At 37.5% G+C, this 14,817-nt stretch overlaps 1 protein-coding gene across 2 annotated transcripts in view; it reads left to right on the forward strand.

The window, feature by feature from the left end:
• cables1 (Cdk5 and Abl enzyme substrate 1) overlaps window positions 1-11,033 on the forward strand; it is a 31,330-nt gene extending 20,297 nt beyond the window's left edge. For both annotated transcript variants that reach the window (XM_082174018.1, XM_082174017.1), the window contains 6 exons: window positions 721-874; window positions 1,214-1,317; window positions 3,527-3,633; window positions 8,072-8,276; window positions 8,521-10,435; window positions 10,693-11,033. In XM_082174018.1, the coding sequence (XP_082030144.1) occupies window positions 721-874; window positions 1,214-1,317; window positions 3,527-3,633; window positions 8,072-8,276; window positions 8,521-8,661 (711 nt within the window). In that variant the 3' untranslated portion in view covers window positions 8,662-10,435; window positions 10,693-11,033. The remainder of the gene's footprint in view (window positions 1-720; window positions 875-1,213; window positions 1,318-3,526; window positions 3,634-8,071; window positions 8,277-8,520; window positions 10,436-10,692) is intronic.
• The last annotated feature ends 3,784 nt before the right edge of the window (window positions 11,034-14,817 follow it).

Consider the following 14,817-nt stretch of genomic DNA (forward strand, 5'->3'; position numbering starts at 1 on the left):
TTGTCACGACGAGAAAGGTTGAGATGGAGCTGCTAAATCTCGAATCTTCAGGGAATCTCCCGTTTTAAACAAAAGCCGAACAGAGGAGAGTCTGCTGGGGAAAAGAGAGCATGACAGAGCTCGTAATAAAACAAGAATCAACATTGTCTTGGCTTTTCGGAAATCTGAGGGATTTGGAATGTTTTGAATGCGACAGAGATTATTACTCAACCGATAAATTGCCATGTGTAGAGTTCATTGTAAAAATGATGGATTGTGAAAGTTCATTTCATTATGATTGTTTACGCTGTGCTAAAATTTATTTTCAAGGAAGTACCGTGTCTATTATTGTGTACAGCTACAGTTACGTCTTCAGCTAGTCAGCTTGAGATCCTTTCAGTCTAAACTGGTTATATCTCTTTAGCCTGGTAGTTAATGTTTTAAGAGCAGTGTAATAACCATATTCATCCGCACAGTCACGCAGAGCCGAAGCACAACCAAAACAATGTTCGTCCACAAAATGCATGCAGTTTTGTTATTTAACCACTAGAGGGCCAAGAGTTACATAGATTGTCCGAATCTTGAAATAAAAAAATGTAAGGTATGTGGTTAAAGGAACACTGTTTTCATCTTCCCTTCTCCTTGTATATTCATTTGATGGGCTCTTTTGTGGCTAGTATACATTCTTAATCTTTGATCATATATTCATTAAGATTTATGATGCTGTAAATCTCTTGGCAGACAGTGTCATACACACAGTTCCTGTATCCAACCAATGTCCTGGGTCGTCGAAACACCATCGACTCCACGTCGTCTTTCTCTCAGTCTCGCAATGCCAGCCACCGCAGCCTCAGCCTGGCACGTGCCAACAGTAACCAGAGTAGCCTTGATACAGGTGCGTGTGCCAACAGCTTGTCATGGCTCTTTCATTTTCCCTCAATCTCCCTAATGTGTCCTGACAAGAGGCTGCTTGTTCAGTTTAATGAGCATTTTGGTAAGACCTTAGTTTAATAATGTGTTATTTATTTTTATGAGCAAGGTCATGAACTTCTTGATTAAAACATATTGAGTGCCCTACCAAAATAGTCGTCCTCTGTTCATACTCTCAGTGTGTATCAGAAATGTTGCTGTTCTAAATGTATTGGCTACATAACTAAGTTGTGTACTTGTTTAGACTATTAAGCAATCTCAGCGTATGTATGGTCTGTTTATTTGCCCCTCTCTTTTCTCATAGGGAATGAACTGGGAGATTTTAGGGACTATGACCCAAATCTTCTGGATGACCCGCAATGGCCATGTGGAAAGCACAAAAGAGTGCTTATCTTTCCCTCGTACATGGTGAGTTATGTCACGCAATGCAAAACTGGACCAACTCATGTGATTTTTTCCAACTCTGTATGCATTTAGTGGAAAAATTGCTGTTTTGATGCCAAGGACCCAATATATGATGTTTCTAGCGCTGTCAAATCAATTAATAGCATCTAACATAAGAATTTGTGTGTGTAACAGGAAAAAAACAACAAATGCTGCATAAATTGCGTTAAATAATTAATCGCATGTGTTAAAATTAATGCGTCAATGCAAGATTCGTAAAAAAATTCCAGTTTAACGCATTGAAAGTATTTCAGGATTCGTTTTTTTCCGTCATCCTTTGGCTAGCGTTACATTATATGATCACACTCTTATTTATGCAAATGCTTTTAAATCATTCAAGACACAAATCAAGTTATATCAAGTTGAATCTCCTATCTGTGTGACATACATATATATATATATATATATACACACACACACACACACACACACACACACACACACACACACACACACACACACACACACACACACACACACACACACACACGAGCGCACAGAAAGCCGCTTCAGACAGTGCTTGAACGGACAAAAACACACAAAATGTATTGATATATTGAAATGATTACAATATATAAAAAACTTTGTTAGGTGCAATTAATCGTGATTATTTACAAAAAAATATGCAATTTAATATATATATTTTAATTGACTTGACAGCACTAGATGATTCTCTTTCCTAAAAAAAAATAAAAAAAATAACAATTTATATAATAAAAACTTTTATTTTATTTTATGTAAAAATACACTATTATACAGTTTTGGGGGGAAATAACAAGCCATTATGCAGAAAAACATTTAACATTTAGTTTTAAACAAAATCAAATAATTGGCTGTTATACTGTCATTGTACTAAGGCCAAAGTAAAATATTATCAGGAAAAGAATTGCTGTGCATTTAATTGACAGCATGTCCTTTTTTTTTTTTACACCCAATTATTATTATATAATAATATATTATCAATATTAATGATGTTTTTAATAAGTTTAATATTTTAACTTACCCTTATTTTTTATTTACATTTTTATTTCAGATGTTTTTCTTAATTAATTAATTGGGATAAGTGAAAAAAAGAAACAAATGTTGATATACATTAAGAGTATAGAAATATCAGAAACATTTGATGTGAAATATTTAAGTTCATATTGGGATGGTTGATGTTTGATCACAGCCTTTATCTTAACAGATCTGAGCTCAGTTTGAGACAGCTGAGATCTCTTCTGAAACTAGAAACACAGAAGATTCCCCAGTCTTTTTCTCAAGAAAATATATATATATATATATTTTTTTTTTTTTGAGAAGCAGGAGATTTAACAAAAAAATCTCAATCTGTTAATCTCACTGCACTCTATGAGAAACATCTTAGATATAAATAAGTCATTTGTGATTTTTCTTTCATATGGAGTACTTGCTAGAAGTGTCACTTTACGTTACAGGCAGATTTGCAGTGTGAACTTGAATCCCTAGTTGGCAGTTAATTTGTAACTTTGTTCCAGACTGGTGACCTTGAAAAATAGTTTTTTCTCCCAAACACTGGATATGAATATGGGCACCAGCTTCACTGCAGGTTATGCCTTTGCTCGTCTTCATTATTAAATTTGTTCTTGACAACAATTTTTTATATATATATTTTTTCAAATAGCAGCTAAAGGTGATTTTTATCAGGTTTACGTAACAGAAGATTGTTCATTTCCTATTCAGCTCTGTTTGTGTTTTTGCATTGTATAGTAGACACACACACTTGAAGTCAACAGTTCAGGAGACAGCCTTTCCCTTCCTTCTATTGGTTATTCAATTGCTTGTAACAATCGCTATTGTGTTCTATGAAGGGAAGTTTCCAGCAAGAATGTATAAACAAAGTATTTAGCCCTGGACATTTACAATTATCATCATCTCATAAGTGTATACAACAATAAACATTCACTAAAGTATAAATGTTATGATTATAATTAGCATTAAACTGTAACTCTAGGAGCAGGATTGAGCATGCTCAAGAAAACCCCTAATCTTAAATCTGTTTATTGAACAAAACCAGACCAGACCACATGCTTTGAAACAGGGCAAATGTTTCAGTGACCCAGAGGAAACTGTGTCTCTTTCACCCATGTGATGTGTGTGTTCTCATATGTGTCTTTGACAGCCAGTCTTAATGAATATCCACACTTCTTTACAGACCACAGTCATTGAGTATGTCAAACCCTCCGATCTCAAGAAGGACATGAATGAGACTTTTAAGGAGAAGTTCCCTCACATTCGTCTAACACTGAGCAAGATCAGAAGGTAAGGAAGTTGGTATCGAGTCGAACCATTGTGATGATTGCTTGTAAAGCAGCCTACTGTACATGCTGAGCCTGTAAAGGCAAGTATTACAATTTGGCAATGACGTGCACAAATGATAGATCAAAACGCGAGAACTGAGCTGTTACTTTCACACTTTGGACAATTATACTGACATAAAACTTGTATCAAGATGTAGGCTACTGACCAACTAATATTGTCGTATACGACATAAAAGAAAAGCGAATGAAAGACAATAATCGGCAATTTGCCTTGACACAAATTACTTTATTTGAATGTTTTATTGATATAACTTGACACTGAGTTGTTAGAAAAGAAATGCATAGTGTCACCATTGCATGACATCAGGAACTGATCAAAAAAATTTAACCAGTTAATTGAAAATATGGAATGCCATGTCTGCCAAAATAATCAATAAAGAAATACACAAAGAAATGCAAAAAAATCAATAAATATATATTTATTTATGTATAATTGTATTTTTCCACATTTGTTTATTTCTGTGTATTTATGTCTACATTGATTTATTTGAACTTTTTTATTTTTTACAATTCTTTGTCTGTATGGTTACGAAACGCGACTGCAAATTCAGTTCACATTCGTGTTTCCTAATTTTGCAGAACGTGACGATTCAAATGCTTAAAATATAAAGCATATTTCAAAGATGCTGCTCATAGATAGTGATTAATCACACGTCTTAGGCTAAATCATCAATTGGAATTATTCAGGATTGAATTAAAGTTTAATTATGAAACAAAAGGTGCTCATGAAAACGCAGCTAGTGAAACACATCTCATGCCATACATTTTAGAAAAAATTGCTCCTGGAAATAAATAAATAAATATTTACCCCATTACATTTATTTTCCAGGCGCAATTTTTTTCTAACCTTATTGAATGTATGCCTCATCATGCATGTCAAATTCTTAAATTTAATCTAGAAATTAAATTAGAATAATAAGGGACTAGGGCTGTTACCAGTAAATTATATATACAAAGAAATGTAAAAAATATATATATATATATATATATTAGCTTTCATAATCTTCTTATTTATATGTGTGTGTGTGTGTGTGTGTGTGTGTGTGTGTGTGTAATGTAATGTGTATATATAAAAATAAATTAATTCAGAAATGAATTGCACTTCTCATCAATATAGGCAAATAACATTAAAACATTTTATCTAGTTAATAATATGAAATGTACGCTATCATTTTGAGCTGGAGGTCACAAAGAGCCATTTATGGAGAAATGTTTTTTAGGCCAAATGTTTTTTGGATTTTCTTTAAAGGGATAGTTCACTTTGAAATACATTTTTGGTATGTTTTAGCTTACCTCAAGGGCATCCAAGTAGGTGTCTTTTTTTCCGCAGTAGTTTCAATTTTGATATTTTTAGGTCAAACCATTCTTGTCTGTCAGTCATATAATGCAGGTCTATGGTCATTATCTCAAAACACAAGCACAGATTGGAACGAATGTCTTCAAGGCGACATCTAGTGTGTATATATCTATGCACCAGTCTGCACACACGTCAGATCAGATCACTCGGACATGTCTGCGTATAAGAGGTAAAAACGATATAAATACTGTTCGTTTTCTCACACAAACCGCTCGTTTCGTGTCTTAGGCCATCAATGTGTACTTACGATGGGGAATTGTTTAATTTGGACGACGGGGAATTGTTTTAATGTGGAATCTGTGCTTGTGTTTTGAGATAATGACCATAGACCTGCATTATATGACTGACAGACAAGAATGGTTTGACCTAAAAATATCAAAATTGAAACTACTGCGGAAAAAAAGACACCTACATCTTGGATGCCCTTGAGGTAAGCTAAAACATACCAAAAATGTATTTCAAAGTGAACTATCCCTTTAATGGGGTGTAAGGGAAGTCAATAATATTTTATTTGTAGTCATCAATACAATATTTAAAATTATTTAAAGGTGCAGTAAGCGATTTCTGAGAAACACTTGACGTTTGAAAAAACCCCGCCCCTCCCTTCATTGCTCCGCCCCTAAAATGCACGAACACGGAATGCAAGAGTGGATGTTTCTTTATCATAGCAGAAGTGAAGCAAAATAAAGCTTTGCGAAAAATAAAGCGAAGATGACGAATGAACGACAAGGAAGAACAAAAGTATTTATAAGCAAGAGTTCGTTGTTAGTCTCAGGCAGCACACACTCAACTAATGTTACTCGTGTATAGAGAAACAACCCAACCTCGATTTCTTTTTTAAGAAATCGCTTACTGCACCTTTTAATGTTTAAAAAAACATGTCAAATAATGATTAAATCATTCAAATCCATTTTCTCGTTTTTATGACGGCTAGCATTTAAATAATTATATCTTAGCAGTGCTTCGGTGTAGAATAAAACATAAAACTCAATGCCTTTCTGGATCAGAATGATGGAGCAGATATATAAAGATTACATAATTTCTACATATTCTACAATATCTGGGACTTTACCAAATCTTGTTTTCTAACATTACATTGCTAATCCTTGGAAAGCAGTGAGGAAATGAAATAATTCAGTTATTCAATCAAGATTTAATCCTTAACACAGGTCTTTATTCTAGGAAAGGTTGGAAGTAAACCAAACCAATGGCTAAATCATTATACACGTGCTGCAAGCATGAATGCACAAAGTCCAAAAATTGCTGCATGAAAAACTTTAACAAAGCAGATTGTTGTTTTATAAAACATCTCTTTGTTTCTGATGGGCTGCTAAGCTGAAAGTGTAGGATGAATTGGGGCAGAGGTCTTCAGTTCTGCTTCTGGGGACCTAATGTCCTGCAAAGTTTATTTCCAACCTGCTTTATCTCTCCTGCCTGTGTGTTTTAAAGTCATCCTGAAGAACATGATTACCTGCTTCAGGTGTTTAATTAGAGTTGAAATTAAACAAGGGGTGTCAAACTCAGTTCCTGGAGGACCACCATCCTGCAGATGGTTAGTCAAAACCCTGCTCCAACACACACATCTGTAGTATTCAAATAAGCCTGAAGGACTTAATTAGCTGGATCAGGTGCGTTTCATTGGGGTTGAAGTCTCGGTGTGAGCGATATATATCGTCTACTAGGGCTGTGCGATTTCCGATATATATCGGATGGACGAAATAAAAAGTATCGTTTCATATTATGCTCTATCATTTATTTTGTGGTGTCGCAAAATACTAGCCTGGAAATCCAGACCTAAATCTGAAAGATTAATGGTCTGGCGTCGACTAATGAAAATCGGCCAGCTCGAGGGGCGGCACCAAGCATGCATTTGAAAATCTCACTGCACGCAATTGGATAACACTACGACCAATCACAACAAGCCCCATACGCTTAGCTACCAGCGGAGCTAACTGGTAGATTATACTCTTGCCGTATCCGGTCGGCAAAACAGCAAAAACCCCCTTCTTGCAAAGGAACGTTTCGAGCGTCGTCTTCTGTTCCTCTTTTAGAGAAAAAGCCAAGTCTATCTCGTTCATTGTAGCGGCCAAAGCCGTTTCAAACAACTGGTGTTCATCCATAGGCATCTTGCAATGTTTACTAATGACTTCGACGTCACAGCGCTGTCGTTATCTGTTTAGCTCGCCTCTGGCCCGCCTATATCAGATAACCCGATGTGATTGGTGCAGCTCAGATACTAGGGCATATTTAATGAAACAATATGAATGAAATATTCATATCTCTCAAATCGCTCTCACGGTACTTTGATGGCTTACGTCACAGTCATGTGGCCTCGGCTCTGTCTCATGTCGTACACAATATCTAACCAGCATGCACTACAAGTCAGCTGTCGATCGGTCTGCGCAGCGCTGCATGAAGTCGAACAAGCCTAAATGCTTTTGTTCCTGAAATGATCAGCCATTTGAACAAATCTGTTGCATTAATGACTCCATGATTTGCTTATTAACAGTGACTTGCCGCCACCTACTGGTGGTTTTAGTTTCACTTTTTAAGTATCTTTTCAATTCTAAAATCATTATATAATTCGTCCAAAAAAAAGCAGATAAAAGGTAAAAATCTGCTTAAATTTATTTGAATTTTTAATTTCTGTCACTGTTGCAAACTAACCACCGCACAGAACCTGAAGAATAACAAAGACTTTAGTACACCTGCCAAGGTACCAGCACAATAACACTCTAGATATCATCTATTCATATTTTTTTTTACATTATCGCACACCACTAGTTGAAGCTAAACTCTGCAGGGATGTGGAGCAGGGTTGAAGACCCCTGATTTGGGAGATAGCAAATTGGGTTTCAGCAAATTGTTTTTGATTCATTCCCTGTTCTTTTGTACAGGAACTAGAGACAAGCCTTTTAAGGTATCAAAGTTTCTAAAGTATTGTAAAAGTATTTACAATCTCACATAACATCCGAGTAACTTGAGTACAGATGAGAATGTGGCCTTCTGTTTTGTGTTCTAGCCTGAAGCGAGAGATCCGTAAACTAGCTCAGGAGTGCGGCTATGAGGAGTCCACGGTGGCCATGGCCTTCGTTTACTTCGAGAAGCTGGTGCTCCAAGGGAAACTCAACAAACAGAACCGCAAACTCTGCGCCGGCGCCTGCGTCCTGCTCGCGGCCAAGATCGGAGGAGACCTAAAGAAACACGAAGTCAAACACCTGATTGATGTGAGTTTATCTTTGCCCATTGACTCTTTTAGCTCATTACTTGGCAACTACAGATTTACATCAACAGATGGCGTTCACTCAACATTCCTTGACTTTGCTTGTTTGAATAACAGACATAGCTATAATGGGGCCTTTGGGGTTAAAATAGACAAAAATGAACTTGTTACTGTGTATTTTTGGATGTTTCCATGTTGCGTAACGATTGCCATTACATAACGAGAACCCCTGATCTCTTTCCGCCTAGAAACTGGAGGAGAGGTTTAGGGTGAACCGTCGAGAGCTGATCGCCTTCGAGTTCCCTGTTCTGGTGGCCCTAGAGTTCAACCTGCATCTCCCAGAGCACGAGGTCATGCCCCATTATAGACGCCTCCTGCAAAACTCCTAGCGAAAGCCCCCATCAGGGGAGTTGTCCTTCTCTCCTGATCTTCTCACCCCTTAAGCCCCCTATGCACATCGCCAACGTCCACTATCATCTCCAGATGTTGGAAAGAAGACACTTATTCCACTGTTCTCTTTTCAGCCAAAGTGACATCTCTATATCGAACTTTTGTTTTAACTCTAAGAAGCTACTTTCTAAAGGGAATGGCTTTTCCTAGACTGTTGATTTCTCCGTTCATTGAGGACATTGTAAGCGTTCATTTATTTCCCAACTTACAAGTGTTTTCGTCATTTGCTCAACCCCGTGTTACTCTAAACTAGTATTCTGTTGGATTCTCCATGAAACACAAACGGAGAACGTTTGAAGAAGCTTCATGTTTGTCTTTTCCATGCAGTGAGTTTATAGAAACACGCCATGAAATGGGGGTCCTTTCAACTTGCGCTCTATTCTAAGTCTTCAGAAGATTTCAGAGCGATGGTTCACCCAAAAAGGAAAACTATTCCAAACCTGTATGACCTATGACAGAAGATATTCTGAACTGTTTTTGCCCAAACAATGAAAGTCAGTGGGGTCCAAGGAATATGACATTGACTTACATTGTATGAATTTTTTTTTTTTCAAAATATCAGCCTTCGTGTTCCAAAGAGGAAGGGAAGTCATAAAGGTTTGGATTGACATGAGGGCGAGTATAGATGATGACAATTTTCATTTTTGGGTGAACTATCCCTATAAACTTTATTTGCTCAAAATCTCTGCTGAAATCTTTGTTGTGTTTCATGTAAACACGAACTACATACTGGCTGGAATTACATTGAGTAAAACGAGTCGAGGGTGAGTGAATGATGACATAACTTTCATTTTTAGACGAACTTTTCACAAGAACTGTCTTTTTTTTAATGCAGAACCAGTTTGGACTGTTTGATTTTGCAATCTTTCCACAGATTACAGTATTCCTGTATTTTTCCATTCTTCACATCTTCCTTAATCCCAAAGTTTGACGCTCTGCCAAATCTGACTAGTTTCGATCGCTCTTGGTTGAAAGCCTTAAAAAAGAAAAGTCAAATGATCCTGAACTCGTGCAAGTATGTGACTGTTCTTCGCTGACGTTTCCTTATGTACTACAAGTGCACTTTTCAGGTCTTGTGTATGGCAGACCTTTATGGCATCTGCAGAAGCTCTAGGTGGAGGGGTCTTCATCACATTTCTCATTTACATTCATTTCAGCCAGCATTCCCCCTGTCCGTGTTACCAGCAAGCAAAAATATGTTGCAGTGGCATCTCGAGTGGGGCTTTTATACAGTTCTTAAGGGGTACATTTACGTACCCCTGTCGTTTTTTCTACCCTTGTGCGTTGACTTTGACAGTTTAGTGGTGTGGCTTGCTGCACTCATGGTTACTGTGTCCGTGCTCTATGTTAGAGTGTATTCTGAGCACATTTGTAGTGCTACACTGTATGAAGCAACATCAGGTCATACCGCTGATAATCATTGCTAACTATTTGGCCTAACTAGGCTCAGCAGTGGCGGGAATGAAATCTGTATGACTAATATGCTACGGTGTTGACTAATGCATGCACACCAAAGCAGTGTTAAACTTGCGTTTGTTTGACTTGTAAACGCTACTTAAAAAAAAAAAAAAGTTTGATTTGATGATTATTTCGAATCCGTTTCCGCTGAACCAGATATTTTCTATCACCGTTGGTGGTACAGATTTTTTTGCGTGTAAGCTGAATTTTATCTCTCAGCGCACAGATTGTGTTACTACATTCATAATCCTGTATGTGTATGTTCAGAATCAGAATCAGAATCAGAATCAGAATCAGAAAGAGCTTTATTGCCAAGTATGCTTGCGCATACGAGGAATTTGTCTTGGTGACAGTAGCTTCCAGTACACATACAATATAAAGTGACAAGACAAGTGACAAGTAACATAGGTATAAATAAAATAAAAAAAATAGAAAAAATAAAAATAAAATAAAAATAAAAGATTATAAATTATAAATATATATAAAGTTATAAGGTGCTATAATGAAATGAGTGCATAGTTCACTATGCACTACGCAATTCCATAGATCAGTTATAAACAACAGTTTGAAATTGATGCAAAATAAAATCAGTTGAGAAGTATCTAATAGCAGAAGGAATCGAACACTTTTTTTAGAACAGTAACTTGCATTTAACCACTTAATTGTAAAATGAATAATGCCTAGAATGTGAAGTTATATAAAGAACAAGATTTGGCCTTGTGAAATGCACTTTAGGATTGCTAGCAAGTGACTAGGATGGATGCCTAAAACCGATGAAACATTTGTACGATGCAGATGCATTTGTGTAAATATGCTGCTTTGCTTGTTCAATAAAAAGCTACATTTTGAGAAATGCTTTCATTTTAAGTGTGTATGTTCTGAAGAATGCTTCAGTATAGCAATATAATGCTGTAATTTTTTTAGGTGCTCAGTTAGACCGTTCTGTCATTTTAAATTATTTTAAACCTGCTTAAAAAGAAACAAATGTCACATTACATGCATGTAGTAGCCTTTGACCCTTTAATTCTGGCATTTAACTTAAGTTTTTTACTACAATTTGTATTTATTTATTTATTATTATTATTTTGTAATATTGTGAGGAAACCTTTTGGTTTCTGCATTTAAATTTTTTTTTTTTTTTAAATGTTTATATGATCCATGTGCCTAATTTAATTCCTTGGTTATAATTAAAGTAATTAAAATAAATTACCCTGTTTATTATTAGAAGCTAGCTTAGGGTAAATTTTCACATCAACTCTGTAACTGAAAAGTTTTTAGTTCGAGTTTTTCGCATACAAATGACAACATTGTAATTTCTGTGAAAACGACTAAAACCGCTGTATTATTCATGCCAGGCCAGTAGATGGTGATGTCACTTTGAAAAGAAAGTTTACAAAGGGACTTTGAATCCCGTTTTTAAATGTTTGCATTTTCAGGCCCCCAAAATGTTGTTGTCGTGTAAATTAACAGCCAAAACCCATAACAAGTTTTTATTTAGTTGAAAACAGTGTTGTGTAAACTGCCCCTAAATTAACAGATATTGTAAAATATAGATAGGCCTTAAACCATGAACCATGGTGCAGGGTTCATTTTCATTAAACAGGAAATGTTGTGGAACTCCATTCCTTACTTTCTGACAAAGTTTTGAAAAAAAGGAGAACTACAGAAGAAAAAATCACCAACATAGCCTTCTTGGTAATTTCAACATTCATACTGAAACTTTCAGCTTACATCATCTAACGTCCTTCAACACTCAAGCTTCTGTTTACAACACACTACAGTCTCATTATCTTACTGTTTATCTTGATATGTTCTTCCTAATACCACAGTGTGGTGTTCCTCTTCCTCCCTCCTACCAGGGACCACGTTTAGCTCTTTGCCTGATTAACATTTACCTGGCATAAAACTGTATTTTGCATTATTTGTATAACATTTACGAATATTGATTAAGTTGCATTTATTCAAAGCAACTTACCAATGTGGAACATCACAAGCAATTTGTCAGGTAAAGATCTTTAGAAAGGTCAACTGTGGTTTTCTTTAATATGACTTGTAAACCAATTTTACTTACTAAAGCAAATTTTTACGCATTAGATGCTTGTCGAACATATGCTTCTAACTTCTCAAGAATGTTCCATTACTCTACCTGTTTTCACTTTACTCTGCTTGAATTGACTCCAATATATCAGCAGATTCCCTGAACTCACTTTCTCAATGAGACTCAATGCACTCTGTCTCATGGACTCGAAGCTTTCAGACATGCTAATTCACACTCCACAGCGTAAGGAGATAGTCTGTTCCTCAACTGACCTTCTGTACAAGCTCTACTCCCTCTTCACATGTATCCGCCACATTCCCTGTGAGTATCTTCAACAATGCTGCACTACTTGCGTTTGGCCACTGCACATTCTCTCATGTTGTACCTCAAATGCACTGCACTGGCAACCAGGAACTGCTAGAATCAAGTTCAAGACCATGCCTAATGCTACTTCCAATCCTTCATCAAACCGTACACCTGAGCCAGGTAAATGTACTGGTTATTCTGGGTCGATTCGCAACTCTTTCCCATTTGTCCGTGCACATGACGGTCCAGTTAATCTATGAACTCCTAGGTGATAACAGAGCACAAGCGACTCACCAGTTACACATTTCACACTCACACTAAAATCAAAAACACCCAAGTACTGTACGTGACTGCAGACATGAATGCTAGTCCAATGCATTGCAAGTGTGTGGTCCGGTTACATAAGTTAGTGTTGCAGTAACAAACTCTGAGAACTCAATGGAGAGATAAAGTTACCTTCAAAAGTATGTGCTATAGAGCGTTGTTATTCAGGCATGACTAAACACCTGTCAAAAGTTGAACTTGCTCAGCAATATTCTCTTGAATATGTTGCTACAACAGTAGTTGACCTTACAGAAAGTTAATTTGTAGAAGATGGATGTGCACTATAGTGGCCTCTTCTATTTTAGGACAATTTTTTTTTTATCTGCGCGGACATCAACAGACTGAGCTGATGCTGAAAAATTCAGACACACTGTCCGCATAACAGAGCGGAACACAAAGTACACTTTGGACTTAGGATGCACATTTACATATATTAACATGCACAGTTGTAATCGAGCAATAGCTGGATTTTGCTAAGTTGAGCCACAGTCAGGGATGTCCAATCTTGCTCCTGGAGGGCCAATCTACTGCAGAGAAGCTCCGACCTGCCCCAAAAACACCTGCCTGGAAGTTTCTAGTAATCCTGAAGACCTTGATCAGCTGGTTCTGGTGTTTAATTAAGATTAAAGCTAAGCTCTGCAGGATAGTGGCCCTTCAGTAGGATTAGTAGTCAAATATCTGAAGGATTAAATACACATTGTGTCACTAGTAAGGCTGCACAATGCCAAGGACACTTGAAGTCTGAGTTAACCTGTATACATGCTGGATGAAGCCCAGCTAGACCCTGTCCCAAATGGCACACTTCATGTGCCATTGTAAGTCCGCAAGACCACAAGTACTGTCGCATACATGTGTCCATGGAGTCCACAAGACTGTAGGGCAGCGGTCTCCAACCCTGCTTTTGGAGAGCTACCTTCCAGCTAACTTCAATCCCAGCCCTGCTCCAACACACCTGCTTGTCATTTTCAAGTAACTCTGAACAATGTGATTAGCTGGTTCAGGGGTCTTTGGTTGGGGTTGGAACTGCAAGACTCAGCAGGATGGTAGGTGTCCAGGAGCAGGGTTAGAGACTCCTGCTATAGCGGGTCCTATTTGTCATGTTGAGATTCAAGAGTGCTCATGAGTGCCCTCTTTGTGGCCGTTACATATCTTCAACCCAGCAGTCAAAGCCGCATTACATATGTGGACTCGGAGGAAGACAACGAGCGATTAGGGTGCCATTTGGGACAGGACCTAAGCCTTTGCGGTCTTCCTCCAAATCCACACTTTCATGACGCTTGAATGTCTGGTAGAAGTCTGCTGCAAAGCTCACCTCAGTTTGGGCTCACCAGAAGTGCGCATCGAGGGCACATAGCGGTGGCAAATGGGATGCTTGTGTCATGCACAAATGGTGGCTATTGTAACTCCTCTAAACCAAAGAAATGCACATGAAGTGGGCCATTTGGGAGAATGCCCTACATCTGAGTCTGTTAGTTCAATTTAAAAAAACAGACTGGTGGGAAGTTCGTTGAAGTACAGCGTTTAAAAATATAAAACAAACATACAACAATCTTATCAACCTCACATTTCAAGTTTTCCTCAATACTATAAACAACTAAAACATTCCTAAAAAATAAAAACAAATACAGAATTGAATAGTAAATGGTCTGAAATAGTATAAACTGCTCCTAGATAGCATACATATCCGGACCGCATCTGGGCCAACTATGGCACATATGGCTCAGTTCTGGCAGCATATCTGGCCCACATCTGGCCTGATGTGTGTGGGCCAGATGTGGCCCATGTGACCTTTGCCGCTGCCAGAACTGAGCCATATGTGCCATAGCCCAGATGAGGCCCAGATATGAATGCTATTGCCAGCCACACTCAGGTTGAGTCATCACCGTCATTCCATGCGGTTTGTGGGCAAGAAGAATGTGGGAGATGTGGGCCACAACTGGGACAAATGTCATTTGCTATCTGGGCTAGT

Source organism: Leuciscus leuciscus (genome assembly GCF_965113295.1).
Source record: "Leuciscus leuciscus genome assembly, chromosome: 6".
Classification (NCBI taxonomy): Eukaryota; Metazoa; Chordata; class Actinopteri; order Cypriniformes; family Leuciscidae; genus Leuciscus; species Leuciscus leuciscus.